The following is a 25,696-nucleotide window of genomic DNA, read 5'->3' as shown; positions in this document are numbered from 1 at the left end:
GTAAAAATTATGAGGCATTTTTTTTGTGAATGTGAATACTTTTTGTGGAAAACAAAAAAACATAGGCCAAGTACATAGAGACGGACCCCTCCAGCAGAGACAGTGGCACGCCCATAGTGAAGGTCAAGCAGGGATTCGAATCTCCAACAGGTTGGTTCCTGGGCTGGAACCAAGACTACTGGAGCAGCGACCCCCTGCAGAGAGCCATGGAAAGCCTCCGAGTCTGAACGAACACGCACACGCACACGCACGCACACGCACACGCACACGCGCGCGCGCGCACACACACACACACACACACACACACACACACACACACACACACACACACACACACACACACACACACACACACACACACACACACACACACACACACACACACACACACACACACACACACACACACACACACACACACACACACACACACACACACATCTGGAATAAAGATGGATATTATTATTATTAAAAAAAAAATTAAGTACCTTATTATTTAACAGTGGTCCCCTACGCGGTGTAGGGGACCACTGTGAAATAATAAGGTGCTCTTTTTTTCATTAACTCAATGAACTTTCAATTATATTTGATTAAACAGTGAATACATCTTACTACCTCTGGATGCATAAGTCCTACTTTTGTTAAAGGTAATGGTTGTATTACATTTTCCTATCATCTGAGGGTTTATATGGAGTGTTTATGTATGAGCAATCTGATATGACATACATTATTGCTGTTAGTTCAACAGGAAGTTCATGGTGACCGGGAGGGCAACAGAGTTTAAATTCCCAGATGGTGTCTGTCTATAACTCCTGTGTGTGTGTGTGTGTGTGTGTGTGTGTGTGTGTGTGTGTGTGTGTGTGTGTGTGTGTGTGTGTGTGTGTGTGTGTGTGTGTGTGTGTGTGTGTGTGTGTGTGTGTGTGTGTGTGTGTGTGTGTGTGTGTGCGTGCGTGTGTGTGTGCGCACGCTCAAGCTCTGTGTGTGTGTGTGTGTGTGTGTGTGTGTGTGTGTGTGTGTGTGTGTGTGTGTGTGTATGTGGTGAGGGGTATGAAAATACAATATTTTGTATTTCGGGGGGAAAAAATGGAGGTTGAGAAAACTAACACATATTAGCGTAATGCTTTACGTATTGCTTTACATAAACATATTTTTGTAGATGGTTGTATTGGGTTGTCCCTTTCAAATTTAACCCCGACTTTGTCAATCATACAGATGGACTTTTTTTTCTTCTTCTTTTTTTTCTAATTTATATGAAAACATGCAACAAGTTAGTTTCCATGAAGTGGATTTGAGCAGTGCTGAGAAGCCTCTTATCAGGATTAGAGTTAGAATCATGGTTATTAATACACCAACACAGGACAGTGTGTTCTCTCTCTCTGCTCTCATTTAAATGCTTCTTTGAAATTCATGATAATTAGTCAAATCAAATATTAAACATTAACCAAATAATAAGCAAACGGAAGCAGTAGGCTAAATCATCTATTTAATGTACGACTATGAAATCAGATATCTAACCTCCATAGGCTAAACCCTAGACCATATTTTAATAGCTAATCCCACTGGACTATTTTACTGCTCATGCCACTTTAATGAACATTAACATTATTCATTGTACATCATTCATCACCACATTATTTTAACCTCTCAACTCATTCCCTGCCTAGAACGACTAAAACGACTTTTGTCCTTTAAGCCCCCTCTGCCAAGAACGACTAAAACGACTTTTATTTTTTTCAAAAAAAAAAAAAAACTTTTTTTTTTTTTTCTTATTTATTTATTTATTTTTTAACCCAAAGACCAAGGAGATATGATTTGTTGAAGATCTAGACTCCCATCCACTTCCTTGTTAACTTAAAACTTAAACATTTTGTATCTCGGCTCCTGAGTACTTTTTTTTTTAATTAAAAATCTCTGGCAGTGGGCAAACGCAAATAAATAAAGTTCTGGCAGTTATGTTTTTAATCTTAAGTCTCCAATGTATTTCTATTTTGTTATTTATTTACAGTATTTTAGCATTTTTGCACTTGACTCAACTCATCAGTCCAGTATTTGGAATGAGCCGCAATTGACACTAATTAATACAATGGTTGCTGTTGTGAATGTTCAATTTTGTGTTTAAATTGAACATTTCCTCAGTGAGAGAATTAAGAGTTGATACTAATATGCAATTTAGAAGATTAATTAATTTAATACAAAAGATGACAATAATTATGACAATAATTATATAATGTAATAATGAGAAATAAGAGTAAAGAATAGAAAGGAAAAAGAAAAAGTGATGGAAGAAGGAAAGGTGGACAGGGTCCGGCTGCCTCGGAAGGCAACAGGAGTCTGACACCGATCTGGATGTTGCGGTAGCCTTGATACAAGACTGGTCATATATCATTATGACCGATGACCATCTTGTGATCCAAGGCTAGATGTTGGGGCACAAGGATACATCGGTACACATTGTTATAATACTTCTGAAATTCCTCTGTCTGAACAAAGGATGTGTAAACAGCCCTTGAGTATGGAAGGTCTCTTCTGCCTGACTATGAGATGTGCTGCTCCTCTGATCAACTATGAACACGTGTTCCATTCTCATCGACTGAGAATGGAAGGCCTACTGCTATACGCCGAGGCCATAGTCACTGCCTTAGCCAGAATACTGACGCCTGATATGAGAAACATTCTCCTTGCTTTCATAAAACCATACAACTTGTCGTCTTGCTGTCTGGGTCTGCCGCTTGCCTACAGAGGAATAGCTACTTGACCTTGCTGTATGAGCCTGCTACTTGCTTACAGAGGGATAGCTACACAGAAGGTCTACTAAACTCACAAGGCATATTATCAGGCTCATTTACTTCCCTTGCTAGGACATTACATTCAGACACGTCAGCATAGTCATATATGAATATAACTGAAGTAAGATGAATACTAACTGAATAATGAATCAATAATCAATAAAACAATAACCTAAAAGGAATATAAATTGTATTTCCGTTACAGTTACAATAACATCAGAGGACAGTGAATGGCACATATGTTACATACATACATACATAGGCCTACAGTACATACATGTATGGTCCTAGAAAATCCCTCAAAGCTTAGCACCAGCAATGCCTCCCCCACCCCCCAATGTTTACTGTACAGTTTATTGCTACTAGTGTTGTTGTTTATGTCTAGTTTATTATTGCAAATTATTTTATGTCTTAAGTCTTAATGAATTGAATATACTTTTTGTGTTAACCTTATTAACAATAATAACTGTTAATAAAGTATTCAATACTACATACACACACACACACACACACACACACACACACACACACACACACACACACACACACACACACACACACACACACTATACAGTACATATTACATACATACACATAAAACATACAATACATATTACATACACACACACATACATATTACACACACACACTATACAGCACATATTACATACATACATACATACATACATATACAGTGATAGTCATTGTTGACACACATACAAACACACAAGCCCCTCCTCAGTCTACCCCCCCCCCCCCCCCCCCACACTCTCTCTCACACACACACACAAGTTACAACCCATTAGCAGCAGCTAGTAGTGGGCAACGAAGAGGCCAGGAGAAAAGCATCATTTTTGGTCATTTGGGAAGCTTTGATTTATCTTTCCAGGTAAGGATATCGGTCATACAAAGTGTAATAGCGTATCTACTGGTGGTCTGCGCAATAACGTTACACATTGTAGCTTAGTTTACCCGTAGTTAGTGTGCTAATGCTCGCTAGGTAATAATGCTAGCTGACCAGTACATTGTCATTCGCTTCCGTCTAGCTGTGGCTATCTGTTAGCTGCTTTGTGGTCAGGCTCAGTGTGGAATAATAATAACATGGGTTTGTGTTTACTAGTAATCGGAGTTTCTTTGCTATCGGCTAACCAATTACATTATCATGCGCTCACGGTAGTTTATTTGCACGTTGTAGTTATGTATTTCCACTTTTGCGGTGTGTAAGTTGATGTGAGAACGATGTTTAACAACTACCCGCTAGAACAAACATACTAAGGATGCGTCATTGACGTCACAACCAAGCGTCGTGTAGCGGAAGTGCGACAAGGGCCCTTTAACGCCTTATAACCATAGAGTTAGCTTATAACCAACTCTATGCTCATAAAACAGGTAGTTTATGCTTTTAATCTTGCACGAGCCCTTTCGCTCGACAGTGCAAATGAAACCCACAAACGCAATTTTTGCAGTGGTGGTAAAAGTACTCACATTATAAGGACAAGTATCAATACTGCAATGTAGAAGTACTCTGTTACAAGTAAAAGTCCGGAATTCCTTTTGTACTTGAGTAAAAGTACAAAAGTATCGATATAAAAATGTACTTTAAGTGCCAAAAGTAGAAAGTACTCATTATGCAGAATGTCCCATTTCACAAGTTTTCAAACTTATAAAATGTCTATAAATCTTTTGAAAATAGCAGATCTACAACCTATGCGATGCGACACATTGTGAGCTTTTCAAATGGCCGAAATGGGCTGAAATGGTTACTTAATGTTTTCTAGTAATAATAATCTAAATCTACAAAGTAACTAAAGTTTTCAAATAATAGTGGAGTAAAAGTACAATATTTGTCTCTGAGGTGTAGTGGAGTAGAAGTAAAAGTGCAGAAAATTGTACTTAAGTACAGTACTTGAGTAACTGTTACTTTACACCACTGGATTTTTTCCACAATTGGATTCCGGTTGTTTGTTGTGACGTCACCGGCCTATCCTTTTATCCTAGGCTACTTCACTGTTGTTAGCTCAATAATGTAACTAAACTAGCCAACTTAATTCTTACTAGGCTAACTAACGTACCCCTGCGAACTTGATTGTCATTGATTTGTGCTGGTGGGTGGATGTTATTTATATTTTTGTCTTCCCGGTAATGCAGATTAAACGTAAATTCACGATGTTGTAAGAAAGGTGTTAGCCAACAATGCTAACAGGGGTGGATCAGAAAGAAGGCGACGGACATATTTGACTTGCAAGACAAAGTCCAGTGTTTTACGTTTATTACACTAATTTAACACGATATTCCTCATCGCCATGAGCCTCTGTAGCAGATTAACCAGCAATAACGTGAAGTAATTCTCTTTCTCTCACTAGGCTATCGCTATAGGCCCAAATATATGTGGCATTAACAACACAGTAACTAGTCTGTGATAGACCATTTCATATGGGCATGTTTTGCACCAGGTAGCCTTACCTGATTGATGCAGTGTTGGTGGTTTTGCTTCAACACTTGGCAGCATTACTTGACTGCAGGTTTTTGTTAGGGTTGCCAATCGTCCCTTGAAATACAGAACCGTCACTTATTTGGAAACTAAAATACGTGCCCCTTATTTGAACCGATAAAGGGAGACACTTTTGCTCCTTATTTTGGGGAATCAATCAATCAATGTGTCATTGACACACATCTTACAAGTTCAAACAGCTCATCTTAATACAGGTTGTTAATAGTTTACAGAAACATCTTGTGATTCACAACCCTGGACACATTATTATCAGTGTTTTTTCTAGTCATTGGCCTGTGTCCAACGGATACAGGATAGGTGGGCACTAGGGACATCTGGGCACCTAGATGTGAAATGGGCTATTTTGTCCAAAATGGTAAAAAATATATATATATATTTGAAAAATGGTCCTAACTAATGTATAGGATACATGATGTGAACATCGTTATCAGACTTAATTTTATCCTTCAACTTCTTGTTTATGCCCCAAAATGACTGGATATACAGGTTTTGTAGCAATTGTAGAAATATTCGATCTTAATTGTCGAATGTTTAAGCATGTTCTAATCATGTAAACTTCCAAATATTTACATTTTGGACAAAATAGGCAATTTTACATCGAGGTGTCCAGATGTCCCTAGTGCCCACCTATCCTGTTACCTTTCCAAGTGGCATTCTACTGCCCCCACTTCAACCAGAGCCACATGGATGCTTTTTCTGCTGCCCCCATGTTGTAGCTAATATAAAACATGTACATACAGCATATACAGTGAGATGTTATCTTTTTATGGGCGTCCCTTATTTTTCTTAGAATTTCAGGTAGTTTGCAATCCTACTCGCTGCATATAATTATCACCTCCAGGACAACCCTTTAGAGCAGATACCACAAGCCAAACCAGTAGAACGATTATGTTGGTCTCACAATAACCATTTCTGGATCACAAGGTCTACAAATTCCCAGTTACCCGCCCACCCAGTTATTTGTTTTTGCAACAGTGCTGCTCCACTTTGTTGTTCTTCTATCCTAACCTGAGTCATTTCATGTGATGTTTCTATCAAGCTATGGCAGCAATTAGGAAAAAGCTGGTCATAGTGGGAGATGGAGCCTGCGGGAAGACCTGTCTACTCATTGTGTTCAGCAAGGACCAGTTCCCAGAGGTCTACGTGCCTACGGTTTTTGAGAACTATGTCGCTGACATTGAAGTGGATAGCAAACAGGTACAGACAATTTTCAACAGAATATTGTGAATTTGACCATCAAACAAAGCCAATTTGGACACAGAGAAATCAACATATTGTGTAGCATGAATACCTAATGATAAAGTAATACTGTGTTAACCTCTCTAACACCATTAACACATCGACCGCCAGAGGTTAATCTCATAATGTACTCACCAGTGCCAAGGTGTTTTTGTTGTTTTTTTGTTTTTTTCATGTCGCCATAGATCTTGTTAAAATCCTTAAGATTGAGCTCTACACGGTCTGTTTACATCCGCGAGATCTCCCTGTATCTCCCAGTGAAGATCGCGTGTCAAACGGGGTATCCATGTTGTAGTTAGAGCGGATTACGTTAAACAGTGAAATGCGAGGAGAAAAAACTACAGGAAGAGAATTGAGTTTCAGTTTCGTCTGTAGAATGGGAGCGGGCGTGATCGTCAAAACCGGATCCCAAATAATTCTATTTCCGGTCATCAAACCGGAAACGGAAGTGGATCAAAAAAAATCCGAAAGTGCACCCGGACCGCGCATGCGCGAAAAGACCGCAGCCCGTAGGGCTACGGTCTCGGCGCTTAACAGTTGGATTTAACGGACCGTAGGACTACGTTCTTGGCGGTTAATGTGTTAAACATTCCATTCAGCTCCCCTGAAATTCGTGCCAAATTTATGTTGGTGCCAGACATGTATTTATTTATGTATCAAAAAATCCAAATCAAAGGACCCTGCAGCTTAACTTTTTCAGTGTTCCTTCTGTGTAGTCAAACACTGCAATGGCAACAGAGCATTGCTATAACAGACTACTGAAATGAATGTTACACAGTATGACTTTAATGTGTTAATGCACTCTGGTGAGTCTGGTGTTAAACACTGTTAATATCATGGTGACATTTTGAGTGTTGTTAACTGATTGGTATTATTTTGTTAGGTTGAGCTAGCGCTTTGGGATACAGCCGGTCAAGAGGACTACGACAGACTGCGTCCTCTTTCTTACCCAGATACTGACGTCATTCTTATGTGCTTCTCCATTGATAGCCCGGACAGTCTTGGTAAGCAAAATTCAAGATCATCAACTGAAAATGTATCTATAAATGCACGGAATCACTATGTGTCTGTCTGTCAGTCTTCAAAGTAAACTTGGCACGTGTTGCCGAGGACCGAGGGTGTGTTGTGCCGAGTGGGAATTCAGTTGGAGTGGCGGTTGTCCAGAAGTGAAAATCCCCAAGTCTCTGTCTCTGTTTATCTGAATGTTTATATGTCTGTGTCATTTAAAGCCTATATATGGAGATCTCTGTATCTGTCTGTGTACCTTTAATGCCTATGTATGGAGATCCCTAATACTATGATAAACGGTAAAGCACTGACAACGGGTACTCAGACAACGTGTTTGCAAAACCGGAGGGACATGTGTTCCCAACAGTCATCGGCTTAGTATCATTTTACTTTATAAGTTTAGAGTGCCTTTTCATGCATCTTTGCCTTATAAAAAAGATATTGAATCCTGGAAAGTTAACAGAATTGGCATATCCTTCAGATTCAGCTAACTGTTTTATAAAGTAAGAAGTACCCAAATGAATAAACCTTTAAACTGAAAATGTCACAATATTGTTATTAGCTGTATGAAACCAGAATTGGTTTTCATGCACACACTCAAAATATTCATTAACCCTCTCTCTCACACTTACAGTAGTTAGCGACACCAAAACCCTTTAACATGTAACCCCACCCCAAAACTATTTCCTCTGCTCTCACTGATGTTTGCCTTTCCTCCCCTTGTTTAGAGAACATCCCAGAGAAGTGGACCCCAGAAGTCAAACACTTCTGCCCCAATGTTCCCATTATCTTGGTGGGAAATAAAAAAGACCTGCGCAATGATGAGCACACCCGTAGGGAGCTGGCCAAAATGAAGCAGGTAAACTGACGTTAGAACACAATCACACACAGTTGTCTTTGTGGTTAATGTGCATAGATATATAGATCGACCGATAGAAATTCGGTAAAAATTATGCAGCTTTAACATGAATGTCATCAAGAAATTGCAATGGTGAATAAAATGGCAGTCCCAGTGGGATTTCCTGACAGCGTTGGAGGGAGTAGGCTAAGAACAGGGCGGATACTGCTGGCCCTCGTCTTTGTCTTCTGATCAGTTTTTCTATATACAGTATATAAGAGTGTGTGTGTGTATAAACAATGTATATATATATACAAATTCATGTACACAACATATTTAATCATTTGTTTGAATATAGGAACCTGTGAAACCAGAGGAGGGCCGTGACATGGCAAACAGAATCAGTGCCTTTGGATACATGGAGTGCTCTGCAAAATCAAAGGATGGCGTGAGGGAAGTCTTTGAGATGGCCACCAGGGCGGCACTACAGGCTCGGAGGGGAAAGAAGAACAATAAATGTCTTCTACTGTAAATGGAGGCATGAGGACTGCTTCCTGCATGGGTCAAGGGTCAAAGGGAGGTGAACCTCCCCCTCCCTCAACACACCCACAAAAGACTGTGCTCACAAGTTTTTACTAAAGGTGTAATGCTTTTACTTTTTTTCTTTTCTTTTTTTCGTCTTAAGCAAAAGTAGTCAGGTTTTTTGTCAGTATTCAATTTTGAGGTTATAGAAAATGCTTTTTTATACTTTAACATGAGTAAATCTGCCATATTGAAACCTTACTTGTCAACACATATTGTAATCTGAGAGGTCAGCGATGGGCCTATTGTCAAAGTCATACAGTACTTGCCAACTACAGTGCTGAAGTCCTGCCTGCTGATCTAAAGAATGTTTCCACAGCCAATTGTTGTGAGGTACCTATACACTGTGACCCATATTCCTTTAATTATTTGAAGAAACACTTGTTCACATCAAGCCCAACATTTCTTATGTGCTTCAGATATAAACCCTATGTGCATTATGAACCCATGCACAAATGCAATCTGAAAAGACTGGAAACTCATTTTGTTAAAACACAATGGAAACTCTTGGTGTTTTTGTGTAATAAATAACTTTGTAAGAATCAGAATATACTTTCTATCACTTGCTTGATAAGGAATTAAATGTTTTTGGATTTGTTTACAAATGAGACCAAATGAGAAGTGTTTAAAAAAAAGAAGAAGTATTTTAACCAATTTTCAACATACAGTACAGTGCATACACACAATTGTATCGATAGTTTTCTTTGGTGTTTGCTCTTAAAAACTCAACCATACTGTCATTTTCCAAGTCTAGTATTGTATACATTTTTCTTGGGGCAGAAACTTTGAAGCTGCTTGACTTCGAAGTCGTCAATATAATTTGACGTATGCAGAATTTAGTAACACTTAGTTTTAAGTGTTAGCCCTGCTATGCATTACAATTACAAAGCTGGAGCTTGATGTAATATATATATGCAATGACTATCAAGTACAGTTATCTTTAGGTAAATTTAGCTGATATTTAACAGGATGTGTAAATCTGACGTAACACTTCTCAATGCATTCTATGCTGCAAAATATATTTTATATAAGCAAGCGGTGATTTCTCAGCGCTGAGCATGATCTCAACAAACAGAATGCATTGGGAAGTTTTCTGTCAGATTTTCAAGTCATCCTCACAACAGAATGACAATATTCATATAAAGTCGGCCATCCCACCCATGACCAAAGATTATACAACATTATAAAACAAAATGCCATACGCCAGAGGATTAAAATATCGGCAGATTTCCCCTCAAATTGTGTATTACTCTTGAACAATAAGCACACTAGCTTTACTCTTACAACATGGCTTTGTGAAACTGGATGAGATTATCATGCAATAGAGGCGGCGGAACTACTACCAGCTTTACCAAGTCAATAGCAAACATTCAAGTAGATTATTCAGACTCAATTATGACTACATTTGACACATAGCGTACATGTACAGTATATGAGCAATATGCAAACACATTGATAAACAAAACCCACTGAATAACCCAAATATATACTACTGTATATGTGCCAATGAATGTAGCCTCTTAAAAACAAATAGATTCTGGACCAAGCATATTACTATACTATAAACCATATAACTATTGAACAAAGGCGTTAAGTTCTGACATGTTCAAAAGCGTGTGGAAAAACAGGATTGTGCACCGTAACAGAAAAGGATGGAGCATTTGGTAAGGTAGCAACACACAAAAATGTGTTGTTCTGACAAACTGGATTCCATGAGCTGCTGGCATCCTAATGATAAAGAGGTAAGGGTTCCCACACATTTTTACCACAGAATTTTCTGAACTTTTCCAAAAGTATTTTACTCCAGTGTGCTGTGCCCCAAGACAGACTCGAGCAAAGGCGCCACGTGACAATTGACCAAAAAAATCTGAACTACAAGCTAACATCATATCACTGTGCAACTGCTTGTAGATCTATTATTTTTGTCACGTGACGTCCTGTATACGTTTACGTAATGTTAGACATGTTTTGGGAAATGTATTTTTATGAACAATATCCAAACATTTTCCAAAACATTTGATGAATTCCAAACCTTTTCCAGGCCTGGATAACAGTATTTTCAGGAATTTCATGACCGTGGGAACCCTGTAAGATGTCACTGGTGCTTCTTGGCTGGTACACGAGTGCGCCCAATAAGCAGTGGAAGTAGAGCAAGCCCTATTAGTCCCATTGCCACTAAGGGCCTGTAAAAGAGCCAACCAACTGCAATGGTGAGAAGTGAAAGAGAGCAGGACACACACAGGGCAAAGAGTTTCAGCCCCAAGGAAACAAGCTCTCTCAAAATGGGGATCCAATCCACTGCAGAAAGATAAGGAAAATAAGTAAAGTAAATACATCATATCCAAGGATTCAATCAATTGTATAACATATGCCTATATCATATGACGGTTATTAGTAGTTACCCAGTGTGTAGATGATGCGCATGGTCAAACTGATACCAAGGAACATTAGTGCCCAGCCTGCAAACCTGAGTCCCCATGTTTTCATGTCATTGTGCTGGTTCTCCTTTTCAAATACCTCCTGCCCACGGAAATATATAGCCATGCCAGAATCAGAATTAACACTATCATGGCATTTTCCTTGCATTATGATATGATTCTCTATTGATGCAATGTATTTTTTTTTGCATAAAAGCAATACGAAATAAAACTAAATAAAAGTGCACACCAACCTGGGCTGTGAGTTCCTCCATGTACAACAACTCCAGGGTGTATCCTGACTTGGTCCTAAATGGAGCCAGATTCTCCCCCCTCTGCATGGCCACCACACTGACCTGGAGTATGACAAGGATTCAGGAGTTATAGATTCAGTATCTACTATCAAAAATAATGAATAGACCAACATTTACAGTAATAACTACTCACGTTGTTTTATACATCCTTTTTTATGTATACTGAAATCACATTACTTAGATTTCTTTTTAAAGTCATAACTCCTGGATAACCAATAATTAATATAAATGCACTGAATGTGCAAATATTGCATTCAATGCGTCAAAAGACGACCATGTCATTTAAAAGACTTACTGTTAGGGCTGGGCCAGGCCAAGACCCCTCTCCACTGAGTCCAGCGTAGGAGAAGCTTACACGCACATCTCCCACCTTTACACAAAATAATAATTATTGTACACAGTACACCAAAAACCAGAGAATACACACTATACAGCTATTGCTGGTAACACAAAGAATATGCAGTATGTTCAAGAATCTGATGGTGTTTATTTGTGGTCTCTAAATAGCAATTCTCACCTCTGGACTGTGTGGGTATGGGGTGTGATAGAAATATTCACCATCAATAGTGAGAAAGGAATCAGCGTCAGGTCGAGGGAGATCCCCCAAGTACAATGTCCGGAAGTCGCTAATTTGCTCCACCAGCCCTATTGTAAATTCATATCAATCAGTGGGTGAAATGTAATAAAATTCATAAATATAAACAGTATATTCTAAAGAAACAAACATGTTTCAATCGCACACTCTTATTTAGACTGATACCTTTAGACAGAATGAAAGGCCCAGCTTGGACTTCAGGAGCCACTACTGTCACACTCTCAACCGCCATGGCACTACATTAATTAACAAACAAACAAAAAAGAGAACATACTGGAGAATTGAAGATATTTTAAGAACAAACATAGATCAAATTGTTTAAAAAACTGAAAAAGTACTGTCTGACAGAATCAGATGTACTGTATACCTTGGGTTGGTGTGTCCAATCTCCCTGTCAAAGTTCCTACTGTTGACCACGTCCGATTCCCATTCTGTGTCTGAAGACAGGAAATTACGCTCATTCACACATCAATCCACTTGATATAGAAATAGATAATGATATATATACATTATAAAATGTTCTAATGTGGTGGTATTTTGGAGATGACTATTGGTACTTTCAGAAGCTATTTGTAGTTTTGTACGCAATAACATTTTGAGAAACAATTATTATTAAGGTGGATACCGTATATGATAGCCAAACCAGCAATCATAAGTAGATACTACTTACTACTACTATTAAAATTCCTGACGATATCTAGTCATCATATCACAATATTGATATCATATTAATCATCCATCAGCCCGCTCTAGGAAAAGTTCATAAACAACTCACTGTATGTGTACGTCGTCTCAGTTTTGGTTTCACCATCCTCTTGGTAGTCCCTGCAATGAACCATGCAACAGCCATAAAGCTTTAATTCTTTCAGACAAAAAGCAAAAGTCTGAGTTATACATGGATGTGCGCCGGTGTCATGCAAACAATGTGATTCACACTCCCAAAGCGTTGTAGATTGACGCTTGACACCAACGCACAACTGTAAGTCTTCGCACACAGAATCTGATGCTATTTTTTATTAGATTTTGGGTTGATTTGATTTATTTGAAAGTATTAACCATACAAAAACAAGCCTACAGGTTAAAACCAATGAGGCTAAAACACAACAAAGTCCAGGACTTGTTTCCATTGTGGTCCTCACAAAAAATACATGACTAATACAACAAGGTACATTAAATAAACACAATCCATAACAAAAAACATCACATATCAAAACACAAAAAAACATAAAAACAAACCAAACCTGACTAAAACTTCTAAACTCATTACTTCAAACTGGAACCTTTTCCACCAGCCATGCCTTTGTTAACTACTTAAAAGTTCTCAAGTTAGTAGTCAGTTTGGTTGCAGAGTCCGGACCTTTACTGGGTGGCACCAATGTATTTCTCAATTCATTTTTTAACACATCAGGAAAATTGCAAGAATTTTACTTTAATTTTAGGTTCAATAGTTAAATGTCTCCATCAATTCCTGTCTTATTAAAAGAATGACGGCCCGTCGCAGCCATTGGTCGGACGGCAATTTTGGAGTAGGTGTGCGAGAGATCATGTTTCGTGATCGTGTTTTACATTTTTTGTCGTCTTTTTCCATGTGAAAAAAATCTAAAGAAATGTCTGTCAGCTCTAAAGGGCAATCACCCTTTAGAGCTGACCCCACCCTGTTAACGCAGGGGTCGGTCAACCCGGACTTACTTGCTCTCCTGGTGCTCCACCCACTGATACATCTCCACCTGTCTCTTCAGCTTCACAGCTTGCACCACCACTCTGTAGTTAGGGTCATGTAAGGGCTGGGCAGATATAAAGGTAAAGTATAAAAGACAAAAAAAGGTCAGGAAGACATGACTGATTACAAAGGTGTGGTGAAAACAGGAATGAAAGGAATGGCTTTACACAAAAAAAGTGTTGAAACTGCCACAAAGGGATGAGGCCACAACCAGCCACCCATAGCCTACCTGTGAGGTACGCAGCGGCGCAGACAGGTGAATCAAGTGGTTGTTGTTCTGGTAGTCTATGCCGTATGATGATGATGGGTACAGGGACACAACCTGAGACAGACCTTCATCCAAAGCAGCTGCTGTCTGCAGTGCCCTACCCTGCACAGAAAATCCAGTGTGTTCATTTAACTCTTGTTGAACCCTTGCAGATCCATTGTTACACTTTCAGAGTAAACACTCCACATTTTACTGTGCGAGTACATTAAAATGAGCATGAACTAGGCAGGCCACATTTGAGGTAACACATACTAGAATATGACACAATGAGTCTACATTATTGAATGTATAATTCACACAGTTTTAATGTACACTGTACTTAATTTCCCACCTCATTGGTGAAGAGAACATAAAGCGATAAGAAGAACAATCCAACGCCAACGACCGTTCCCCCAGCAGTTTCACTCAAACGTTCAAGGAACCCAGGATTGGATTTACTCGTTGTGCGCGTATGTCTATCACGCTCCTCATGCTCCGCATCTGAGCGCTGAGAGAAACATGGGGGGAAAAAGTGTTTGTACATTCATTCTGACCAAAGTGTTGACAACAATAACAACAAATACAACGTATGATGGATGAAAGCAAGTGAAAAGTAATTGCCCTATAAATTACAATAAAATTACAATTTAGGCATTTAGCAGACGCCCTTATCCAGAGCCACTTAACATAATACCCTTTTATGGGTACACCTTGTTTAAAGAACTGTAGGATATAAATTGACCATAAAAAGTTGTATCTCACAAAATTGTTTTAGTAGGCCTACAGGTGCAGTGAATCACATATACCATTTCCCTTTACTTTTCATGAACAGTATCTTTTACTGTTCATGCTTGTATACGAGCCAATATGTAATTGTTTGTATTAAAATACTTTGTTTTATCAACCCAGAAACCCTTTGAGATCAATCCCAATAAGTGACCACACTGACCAGGCATATTGCAACACTCACTGGAAATGGTAATGATAATAATTATTATGGGAATGATGCTCCTGCCTCCTGCATAATTTTCAACCCAAAGGAACTTATAACATGGGACCTATGATATTGCCCACAAGGCCCTTGTACATAGACAACCATTTTAAGATATCTGGGCTGATTCATATTTTCCAAACATTTAATAACATTTTCAAACATATCAATCACAAATATGCTCTATTATTGTAAATAACACCATATACGTACCAAATGCTCTAAACTAGTTTGTCATTTCCTGCACTGTCTTTGTCAAATTTCTCTCTAACTAGGCTAGGTCTCTAGGGCAGGGGTCTTCAATAGGGGGTCCATGCAGAGTTACTGCAGGGAGGGCACTAAATCTTTGTGTGATAGGATATGTTTTTTTTTACATTAACCACTTGAACCCTACCCTAGCATCCCTATTCTGAAGGGAACATTATCAGAAAATAGCAAATCTACAAGCTCACAATCTGCTATTTTCTGCAAAGAGGTTTGGTGTAGAGGGAAGAAAGAGCAGACAGAAGGACACGTTTTGATGTTTTAAGTGGTTTAACTGTCAGAAAATCCACATTAACATGAATCCAACACAACACTACACAATGACACTGCTGTCAAAACAAGTCTACGAAGCTATCTATGAAAACAGTTTAATCTGCAACACAATTTTATGCAATATGTAGTTGGGGGGTCCCTGCTCCATCTCTCTCTCAGCTAAGGGGTCCTTGGGTTGAAGACCCCTGCTCCAGGGAGTCTTTAGTTAAAAAGTTGTCAGGCTCTGCATTTTGGGATTTGGCCTAGATATCACTGAAAAGTCAGATGAGATCCGCTAGTCAAAAGAAGGACCCAGCCAAGTGTTAGCTATAATAATGAAGTCAAATGCTACTCCCCATTACAATAGATCTCAAAACATGTCAACCATACCTACTAGAAGAAAATGACTACACTACTAAAGTAACTAGTGTCTGATTACTTTTAAATACAATATTTCAAAGCGATCTATTCGTCCATGACGAGGCTCCATAAATATGAAAAACAAAATAAGCTAAATGCAACTTACTGGTGGTTCCGACATGATGTCTCGTACGAGTCGTACCGGTAAAACGTCCAGTCAAACTGAAAAGTTAGATGTATATTGCAGGGAAGTTGCATTACATTGTCATACGGTCACACCTCCAGCAGTGCACCCAGTTTTGCCAGATTCTGCGAGAGAAATAAGGAACGAGGTCTATGAAAACAAGCAGAAGGTTGGGTGACGTCTACGTACAAAATACATAGATATATTAATTTGGGGGTCCTTGACATGAAAATTTTCGAGAACCACTGGTTTAAACAACATTAGTTAACAAGCCCAAATAAGCAACTACACGTTAGAAACAAGCCCAAAAAAACGCAACCCGCAACTACAAATGTTTACAGAAAACAAGCCCAAAGTCGCTTATAATAAGTGGACATGGCAACCCTGCCGTGTACTTCCTTTTACGACCTGATGCAGCAAAGTGTACGGTTCCCTTTCTTGGAATGCTGGGTAATGTAGTTGTACGACGTACGCAATAAGAGGATTCTTGAATGTAATAGCCTACATACGCCTACTACACAATTATTGGAAATAATTCACAAAATAGAGAATTGTGTTATTTTACTTAGAATAATTCAATCCCAAAAGAGGTTGTCAAGTTATTTGCCACCTATTATTGGCAAGTAGCCTAATTCTGTCTTGCCACATTGTAAGTGCCAATGTAACAACAATGCTAAGAGGATTATTATAGATGAAACATGCAGAGTGATCACCTCTGCCTCTCTGTCTGTATCTCTCTCACCACCAAACACATAGGCCTACAGGTGTGAATACACATGTATGCACAACTGTGTACAGTACACACTCAGAGAGGCTGTACAACTGAGAATTAGGATGGAGGAGTATGATATCATAGTGCTTGGAACAGGACTTAAGGTAACGTAACTTATTACACTTGAGCATATTTCCTAAATTGCAATTTTTAAGGATCTATGTTCAATAGCATTACAAGAGTGTCCTTGGACATTGGCCTTTGAAAGCAATATTTTGCCAATTACATTTAATAATCAGAATTGGGTTTGACATAAGTATTCTGGTTATTAACAAATTGCAAAATGTATCATTTGAATAGAAAATACAGCACAGCACTGTCTGTAAGAATCAGAATTACCTTTATTGTACTTACACTGTCTGTAGGCTACAGTATAGGACAATTTTTGATTGATGATGATTTAACTGATCACAATGTGACCACCTGTCATTAGTGAAAATCTGTATTTTTACGTATAGTTGAGAATTTTATAATACTTGAGTAAATACATTTTATTTATAGCCTACACAGATCTCAGATCTGCCACTCACAGTAAATAAAAAAAGTATGCCCAAACTAATGAAACTCATTAAACTCTTTGGAAGGACAACAGGCAGTCTATTCATTTCGAAGTTTTGGAGCATGCATAACATGTTGGAGAACTTGATTCTAAAGGGAGGTTCTCTTCTGTACCTCATCCAAACAAATTGATCACCACACCCAGAATGATATTGTAAGCTGTTGTTGGAGGGATTAGCATTATTAATATAAGAATGAGCTGTCCTTTTCACCTCTTCTTTGGAGAAGCACTCAGTGCTGCAGTGTATCTCAATGCCCATTTTCTTAGTAAATAACACAACAAATTGAACAGTTATCCACTTACATACCTCCCTCACTTATAGGAATGTGTCCTGTCTGGCTTATTGACTTTGGATGGAAAAAGGGTTCTTCACATTGATGAGAATCCATACTATGGAGGAAGGAGTGCTTCCATTTGTCCCCTTGAGCAGGTCTGTTCTCAAGCTCAGAAATGCACACAGCCCTCCTTGTTTTAAAATGGATGCATATTCATGTGTTATTAATTTCTGAATTGTGACTTGTGTTATGACTTGTTATAGCTGTACAAGAAGTACAAGGTTTCAGGTCCACCTAAAAGTATGGGACCCGGGAAAGAGTGGAATGTTGACCTCATCCCCAAATTCTTTCTCGCTAATGGTGAGGGCAGGATACAACTCTTACACTACGCATGAGCTCTGTTTATTGACCCATGTGTTAACTTAACTCAGAGTGTAATAATGGACCCGTAATGATATACAAAGACAAAGACAAACAAAGACATTTTGTGGGTGAAATATAATAAAGCCTTTAATGCTCATGTGATTTTATACATCCATAGTTTTGTGGAATTAATAAATATGCATAATAATCGTGAAACCGTGATTATTTCTCTCAGTATGATTGTACCATCACAATCCATAATCTTCCCACCCCTAGTGCCTGAGCATTATGTTTTGGTGATTAATGCAGTCACTTGTGTTTGTGTCAGGTCCGCTGGTCAAAATGTTGGTTCATACTGAGGTCACAAGGTACATGGACTTCAAAATGATCGAAGGCAGCTTCGTATACAAAGCAGGCAAACTTTACAAAGTCCCTGCCACAGAAGCCGATGTCCACGCTTCAGGTGAAACATCCATAACCTGTGAAGACAAATAACATCTTTAAGAATATGTTACACATTTAGATTCTGATTCAATACTATAGTCTGTATATTGTGTTTCAGATCTGCTGGGCATGTTTGACAAGAGGAGGTTCCGAAAACTGCTGCTCTTCATAGAGAACTTTGAAGAGAATGAACCTCGGACCTACATGGAGATGGATATTGAAAGAACCACTATGAGGGAGCTGTTTCATCACTTTGACCTGGGACCAGATGTTGTGGAGTTCACAGGCCACACGTTAGCTTGGCATGGCAAAGAATCGTCAGTAAACATTTGTGCTCAAAGTTACAAATGCACATTCTGGCTACGATAAATAAAACAATTATAAATGTCGGTTGATTTACCGTATTATGTGACCATATTTCCCCATTCCTCCTGATGCTGTGCCCGTGCCTTTAGTTACCTGGATGAGCCATGCGTCGACACCATCAAGAGGATAAAGCTGTACGCTGAATCTCGGATCCGCTCAAATGCCAGCCCATACCTCTACCCCATCCATGGGCTTGGGGAGATACCACAGGGCTTTGCCAGGTTACACTAACACAATATTCATGTGCACAAATACACACAAGCAAACATACATACATGTATGTACAGTACTGTATGAATACACAGAATTTCTAGACAAGGATGGCAAGGAACACCAAAAGGAAGTTAAATTTAATAAATTAGGCTCAAACCCTTCTCAATTTGTTTTGCAGGGTGAGTGCACGCTACGGATTGGCTTATATGATGAACAGAGGAGTGGAAGACATTGTAATGGAGAATGGCAAAGTGACAGCTGTGAAATCAGAAGGGAAAGTAAGTGGAAAGAAGCAGAGAAGAAGTAGTTATGGATGGAAATATGTGGAAGGGTGTCTTTAGTCTCTCTTCTTCGTCTTCTCTAACAGCTGTTCCAGTGTAAACAGTTGATATGTGATCCCAGCTATGTGCCCGATCGTGTGAAGAAAGTGGGCAGTGTCATCCGGGTCATCTGTTTACTGAATCATCCAGTCAGACACACCCATGATGCCAGTTCATGTCAAATCATCATCCCCCAAACCCAAGTCAACAGGAAATCAGGTAGCCTATATTATAACATCTGCAAAATGGTGAGAAAGGAGAGTGTACTGCATTCCCCACTGACCATATTCACATTTTTATAATACATCATACTCAAGAATAAACCAAAGGACCTACATGGTGGTCAACATGGAGTCCTTGAGTGGCTTTCAGGGGTCCCCAGCTGATTGATAGTTAGGAACCATGTGGACCCTTACGGTTTTGTAACTCAGAGTTCACTTAACACTGAGGATTTCACAATGTAGATTGGGTCCTATAGATAGAAAATGATATGTAAAGGTCGTCCTTTGCCATAATGCACATCAAACTAGGGATCCTTGAAATTAAACAGGTTGACCACTGACCTATAGCATAAGTAGCAGTACTTGTCATTATGCTATTACATACTGTAATTCACTTAGTGTGTGTGTGCGTGTGCGTGTGTGTGTGTGTGTGTGTGTGTGTGTGTGTGTGTGTGTGTGTACAGTATATGAGAGAGAGAGAGAGAGAGAGAGAGAGAGAGAGAGAGAGAGAGAGAGAGAGAGAGAGAGAGAGAGAGAGAGAGAGAGAGAGAGAGAGAGACAGAGAGAGAGAGAGAGAGATAAATCATCTAAGTTGCAAGGTTGTAAAATCAGACTTCACTCTATTTTCCTTGCAGACATCTACATATCTGTGGTGTCGTACAACCACAGTGTGGCTGCCGGAGGGATGTACATCGCTACAGTGAGCACAGCCATTGAAACCAACAACCCAGAGAAAGAGGTGCTGCCTGGGATGGAGCTTCTTGAACCCATCAAGCAGAAGTAAGTAACACAATGAATCTCTCTGCACATATAAATGTTCAGTCTTATAACATTTTCGTTCACTAAATACTAACTGCTTGACGTGACTTTATTTTGTCCACAGATTCTTTTCTGTTCATAGTGTTCTTGCTCCCACGGATGATGGTAGTAAGAGCCAGGTAATGGGGCTCTCATTAAACTCAACAGGCTGCATTAAGGAATATTATAGCATAACAGACCAAATTAATTGTGGAAGGACTATTCAGTACTGATTTTTCTATATCTTCTGTTCTTGTTTGTAGATATTTGTGTCGTGCTCATTTGATGCAGCAAGCTACTTTGACAATGACTGTGGAGACATTCAAGACATGTATCGCAGAATCACGGGAACAGAGGTCTGTTTTGATGGGCGCAGAGACCAAACGGTGGACTCGAATGATGATGATGATGATGATGATGATGACTGAGAAAGATTATAACCCCCTGACATATAAAGACATAATCCACGATCAAACTAAAATACTAATTGCAAAACAACAGCATATTTAACTTTTGACAGAGATGTGATATAAATTAGTAGCCTACAATATGTAGTTATCTTTGTGTGTTATCACACACTGGACATTCAAAACATAATCAGTCTGATGAACATAGGCCTATCTTGTTTTTGCCCACCTATATTGTGCAGTATGTGGTAGTTCTGTGTAAGTTATTTTGTATATGAGTAAATGTAAAATAAAGCTTTTTTGTTTGTTTTCTTTTTTAATGCAAAGACCTTTGTTTTACGTTTGCTTCCTTTTAATGTTTCCTTTTTGACCTCTTCATGATTTTGAGCTTCATGTTTTATATGAACGGTGCTATACAAATAAACTTTACTTCCTTGCCTATCAGACCATTTAACCGTTGACATTGGCTTTACAGTGATTTCATTTGGCAGCTTTTGATGTCCTCCAAAGGGAAAGTTTTATTTCTACTACATAAGACTGAAAAGAGATCAGAGATATTTCATTATTAGTGACTTTGCAATGTCAGAGGATGCTAACTAATCTCAAAAGGACTGGGTTGAGGGTATGTAGAATTGTGATGATTTCAAATTATGTCTGAGCAGGACAACACTGCATGCTATGAGGTAGAATATGGAGGGCTAGATGGGTGGAAGCCCAATATATACGGTACTTTGTTATACTACCATGTCGCACACCAAAAATAACACATTTTCAACTGAAAATCATGATGCGATACGTCAACATTTTCATTTAAATCTAGTTTTGTCTGCATGAGCATGTCATAATGACAATATAAGCCATCTGCCTGGGGTAGCAGACAAACAGATTAGGAAGGCTTATCCATATGAAGGACAGTCAGCCACCTTCAGGAGGTGATTATTACAGATTTATATATCGGTGATCATGCCGAGTTTACATGATGTTTAATATATTTGGAGATGAAGATGTTAAAAGAAAACTCTTACAGAGTCCAATCGAAATAGAGTACTTTACATAAAAAATGCAGCAATAAGCAATGCATTTTTCCTCAGCACATTTAACATACTGTAATAAGTCATTTATTGCACAAAGAGCTTTCAATATTTCAACTAATTTTCAATTACTACACACAGCATACCTAGTCAATAACACAAATTTTATTATAGCACAATACTCCACCCACTGGTGTCCAACATACTGACAGCTGTCATCTGTACACATGTATAGTTTGTCCACAAATAATACATACACACCCACTGCTTGAAGCATGATGGGTGTCAAACATTTTACTGCCCCACACTAATGCATGGCAGACCATAAATACTATTATTATTTTAACCTTGTTTACACAGTTTGTTGAACACAAATGCTCTTTTTCAGCAACGCCATGCTTCACAATCATTCACTTACTGTACACATTCACACCTGGGAGCTTCACAGTACAACCACAGTCTATATGCTGCTGGCTACTGAGCAGCTGCACTGTACTGTAGCTGTTGGAACTTGGAAGTGAAGTGCCTTGCTCATAAACAACAGAAAAGGCCAATGCACACTGACAGACGAACGTTGAGGCTCTTTGGTGATTGGGTGACCTATTCTATTCGGTCCAGTGCTGTGCTGATAGGTGGAGGGATCAGAGCAGCGGCTACTACTCTTCGTTCACTGGACAGAAAATTAAAGGTTGCACATGCATTTGCCTGAAAAAAAAGGAAAATAATAGAATTAGAGAATAAATAAATAAGTATTACAGTCAGAAAGACAATCCCTGCTTTATTGCACTCTCCTACCCCCCGAATGGTCAAGGCAAAATACTTCTCTGCCTGACGTTGTGTTAGGCCAGGGCAATGTTGGGTCTCTGCTCTATACGTAAAGTGTCTTAAGATTCGGCACAAAAATGTAATTGAATTGAATAATAGACTGTGTGTTTATTTTACCGTGTCCTGAACCTCCACAGCAATGCCTTTCCTCTTCAGAATGGCTAGGACGTTGGGATCAATCCGTTCAACCCGAGATCCTGTTCCCAGCACAAGAATTTCTGTAATCATAATATGACAAAAGAGCATGAAAGAAATTAGAGATGCTTGGAGCCAACCTACCGTAAAATGGGACATTTATAATGTTTAATTCTTCTATTTTTACCTATTCGTGGCTCTAGCATGTGAAAAAGTGAGACGCTCTCTTCAGTGATGTCTGTATGACTGCCAACCTGCAGAGAGAAAGAGACTCAATGCAATAACTAAACGAACCACTCAAGCTCTGTTTTATTATTTGTTTTACAAAAGTGTTACACAGCAAAAATAGACAATCTACAAGCTCGCCAATAATGACTTGCCCAAAATAGGGACGCCAGGGTTAATGTGGCTATCACACAATGTGCTAAGTGGATACAGGTCGAGTGGTCACCTAAACATTGTGGGCACCTCCATGTTAAATTGGCTATTTTTTCCAAAATGCAAAAAATAAATAATAAATGTACGCTTTTGAAAATGGTCGTAAATAATGTAAAGTACAACATGCAGTTGAACATGCATGGTACAGTACATCATAATCAGACCTGAATTTACCCTTCAACTTCTTGTTTATGCCCAAAATGAATGGCTATCCCCAGGTTTTGTAGCAATTTCTAACAATTGTAGAAATATTAGACCTTAAATGTTATTAAACAATATATTATATGTATTTGGCCCCCCATTTATAAAATAAATGTAAATATAAAATAAAATGTAAAATACAGTTTTTTTTTTTATTGTTCCCAGAGTTCTCAGGTGCCCACTCTTCCGGTTACCTGCTAAGCCAATTAAGTCACACACAAAGCAATGAGTGAAATGACAAAATGATCATGTTCGTGAACAGCATTGCAGAAAGTAAAACAAATGAATAAAGAGATCGAAGCGTCATCTCAATGAAACTCATCCTTACATTCCACTGTAGGATGGCTGGAGGCAGTAAAGCACAGGGCCCAAACACCTTGTTGCCGTCGATGTTAAATCCTCTGGGACTGTAGCTGTGGATCATGACCCCACCGCCCGGCTCCTTCTGCATGACAGACACAGTGGTGCGCTGGTACATCTCATCATCTTCAGGACCAAGTCTGTGACCCCGAGACAGAATGAGACTGGAACAAGAATTACAGACACAACACAAGCTTAATCACACACAATCAATAACATTATATTGGTTTGAAACCTCAAACATTATTCAGTGAGTATATATATATAGCGTCTGTAGTATATTCCATTTAGTGTACGCAATATAAATAACTTGCAATCTTTGGTCACTTTTGTCTAGAATAATTCTATGTTGCAATATTTAGTGTGTAAACTTGATTAGAGATGCAACAGTTAATGGAACATATCTATTTAATAGATTATAAACAATTATCTATTTGAATACAAATCTATTTTCAAAATTAGGAGGTTGTGAACTTGTATTCGCTGTTTCGTTGTACAACACTATAAAATAGGGCTTAAAGGAGCACTTTTCAACCTTATTTTCAAATAACTGGTCCTTACTAAGATGCCGCTATTTCTGTCTATCTCACCCTGGGTCTCAGAGGTGGGCTGTGGACATTACTCTAATGACATCATTGATGGGGATTCCAAGCAATTGGAAACTATTGTATAGCCTTTCTCTTCCTGAAAATAAAGGTTTAAATCTTGTATGAATTTACCACCAATGATGTCACTGGAGGAAACCGATGATGTCATTAGAGTAAGGTTTCTGAACTGTCTACAGCCCACCTCTGAGATGCACAGCAAGTAGACAGAAATGGTACCATGTTATGATGTGCATGAGTCAGGACCAATGATAAGGCTGAAAATAGGCGAAGTGCCCCTTTAAGTGGTTAAGCAGTCTATCAATTTAGTCAATTCGATTTTTTTCACACTGATTCGTTGATATATATTATATATATATATATATATATATATATATTTTGTTTTTGTTTATTAAATTAAATTAAATGTGAAGGCTATTATTCAATTAATCGAAGAAAAAAAAGGATAGTTGTAGCCCTAAAATTATCCATTCTTCTTTACAAACTTCATTTGTTCAACATCAATGATAAAAAGCAAACCCCATGAGAGAACAGATGGCATATGGAGTAGTCTAAAGGCAAAATGTTCCCTAAATACAAACTGTCATGGTAGACAAGCCAAGACCTTGGGCTTATTTCTGCCAAGAGGCAGCCAAGAGCACAAGTTCTGATCTGCCAGGGTAGCTTGCCTGCGTCGCAGCTTGCCTTGCTCCCATTATGTAGATTTTAGTCAAGAGATCGTTAAACAATGTATTCCCGACATTATTATACACGTTTCAAATAATTCCCATACCTTGAGAAAACAGGGGAGAGGTTCAAACTCTGGGATGATCTCTGCAGGATTCTGGCACACAGCATTTTGTTGTTGATGAAGTCTGTGTTGTGAAAGACAGTGGGGGGACAGAATTCTTTGTAACACCGGGTACAGTTTCCGGTAGCGTACTGCAAGGTGAAATCAATCCTTGGGGTGAAATCGAGTGATTTACAAAATAATATATATTTTTATTTATGTATTTATTGGAGGCCTTAACAAGTACATCCTCTTAAAAAAAATATGCCTATGTTCACACGTGAC

The 25,696-nt window shown here is 38.7% G+C and overlaps 4 protein-coding genes across 4 annotated transcripts; 2 read left to right on the top strand and 2 right to left on the bottom strand.

Annotated features, from left to right (window-relative positions):
• Positions 1 to 3,568: 3,568 nt before the first annotated feature.
• Positions 3,569 to 9,513, top strand: LOC308082802 (rho-related GTP-binding protein RhoA-B). The gene is made up of 5 exons (XM_080424821.1): positions 3,569 to 3,675; positions 6,338 to 6,495; positions 7,421 to 7,541; positions 8,274 to 8,404; positions 8,742 to 9,513. Exons 2-5 carry the CDS (start codon positions 6,340 to 6,342, stop codon positions 8,913 to 8,915), a joined length of 582 nt encoding a protein of 193 aa, XP_080280947.1. The 5' UTR covers positions 3,569 to 3,675; positions 6,338 to 6,339; the 3' UTR covers positions 8,916 to 9,513.
• Positions 9,514 to 9,596: 83 nt separating this feature from the next.
• Positions 9,597 to 16,413, bottom strand: tmem43 (transmembrane protein 43). Its single transcript, XM_080424800.1, has 12 exons — positions 16,292 to 16,413; positions 14,611 to 14,766; positions 14,241 to 14,381; positions 13,981 to 14,075; positions 13,067 to 13,116; positions 12,659 to 12,728; positions 12,457 to 12,527; positions 12,214 to 12,341; positions 11,992 to 12,066; positions 11,637 to 11,738; positions 11,368 to 11,485; positions 9,597 to 11,263 (listed from the first exon to the last, which is right to left on the bottom strand). Exons 1-12 carry the CDS (start codon positions 16,304 to 16,306, stop codon positions 11,061 to 11,063), a joined length of 1,224 nt encoding a protein of 407 aa, XP_080280926.1. The 5' UTR covers positions 16,307 to 16,413; the 3' UTR covers positions 9,597 to 11,060.
• A 730-nt stretch (positions 16,414 to 17,143) lies between these two features.
• Positions 17,144 to 21,068, top strand: LOC308081804 (rab GDP dissociation inhibitor alpha; the record flags this gene model as incomplete). The annotated part of the gene is made up of 11 exons (XM_080423428.1): positions 17,144 to 17,185; positions 17,963 to 18,070; positions 18,179 to 18,275; positions 18,607 to 18,741; positions 18,841 to 19,039; positions 19,178 to 19,309; positions 19,480 to 19,579; positions 19,669 to 19,840; positions 20,478 to 20,622; positions 20,726 to 20,780; positions 20,904 to 21,068. The coding sequence occupies 11 exons, from the start codon at positions 17,144 to 17,146 to the stop codon at positions 21,066 to 21,068; spliced, it is 1,350 nt and encodes a 449-aa protein (XP_080279554.1).
• A 1,155-nt stretch (positions 21,069 to 22,223) lies between these two features.
• Positions 22,224 to 25,646, bottom strand: ndufaf3 (NADH:ubiquinone oxidoreductase complex assembly factor). Its single transcript, XM_080424823.1, has 5 exons — positions 25,415 to 25,646; positions 24,006 to 24,201; positions 23,226 to 23,292; positions 23,021 to 23,121; positions 22,224 to 22,783 (listed from the first exon to the last, which is right to left on the bottom strand). Exons 1-5 carry the CDS (start codon positions 25,477 to 25,479, stop codon positions 22,679 to 22,681), a joined length of 534 nt encoding a protein of 177 aa, XP_080280949.1. The 5' UTR covers positions 25,480 to 25,646; the 3' UTR covers positions 22,224 to 22,678.
• Positions 25,647 to 25,696: the final 50 nt, after the last annotated feature.

This window comes from Gymnoscopelus braueri (genome assembly GCF_963280865.1).
Source record: "Gymnoscopelus braueri genome assembly, chromosome: 3".
NCBI lineage: Eukaryota > Metazoa > Chordata > Actinopteri > Myctophiformes > Myctophidae > Gymnoscopelus > Gymnoscopelus braueri.
The sequence above is the reverse complement of the archived record's forward strand: the minus strand, read 5'-3'. Positions and strand labels throughout refer to the sequence as shown.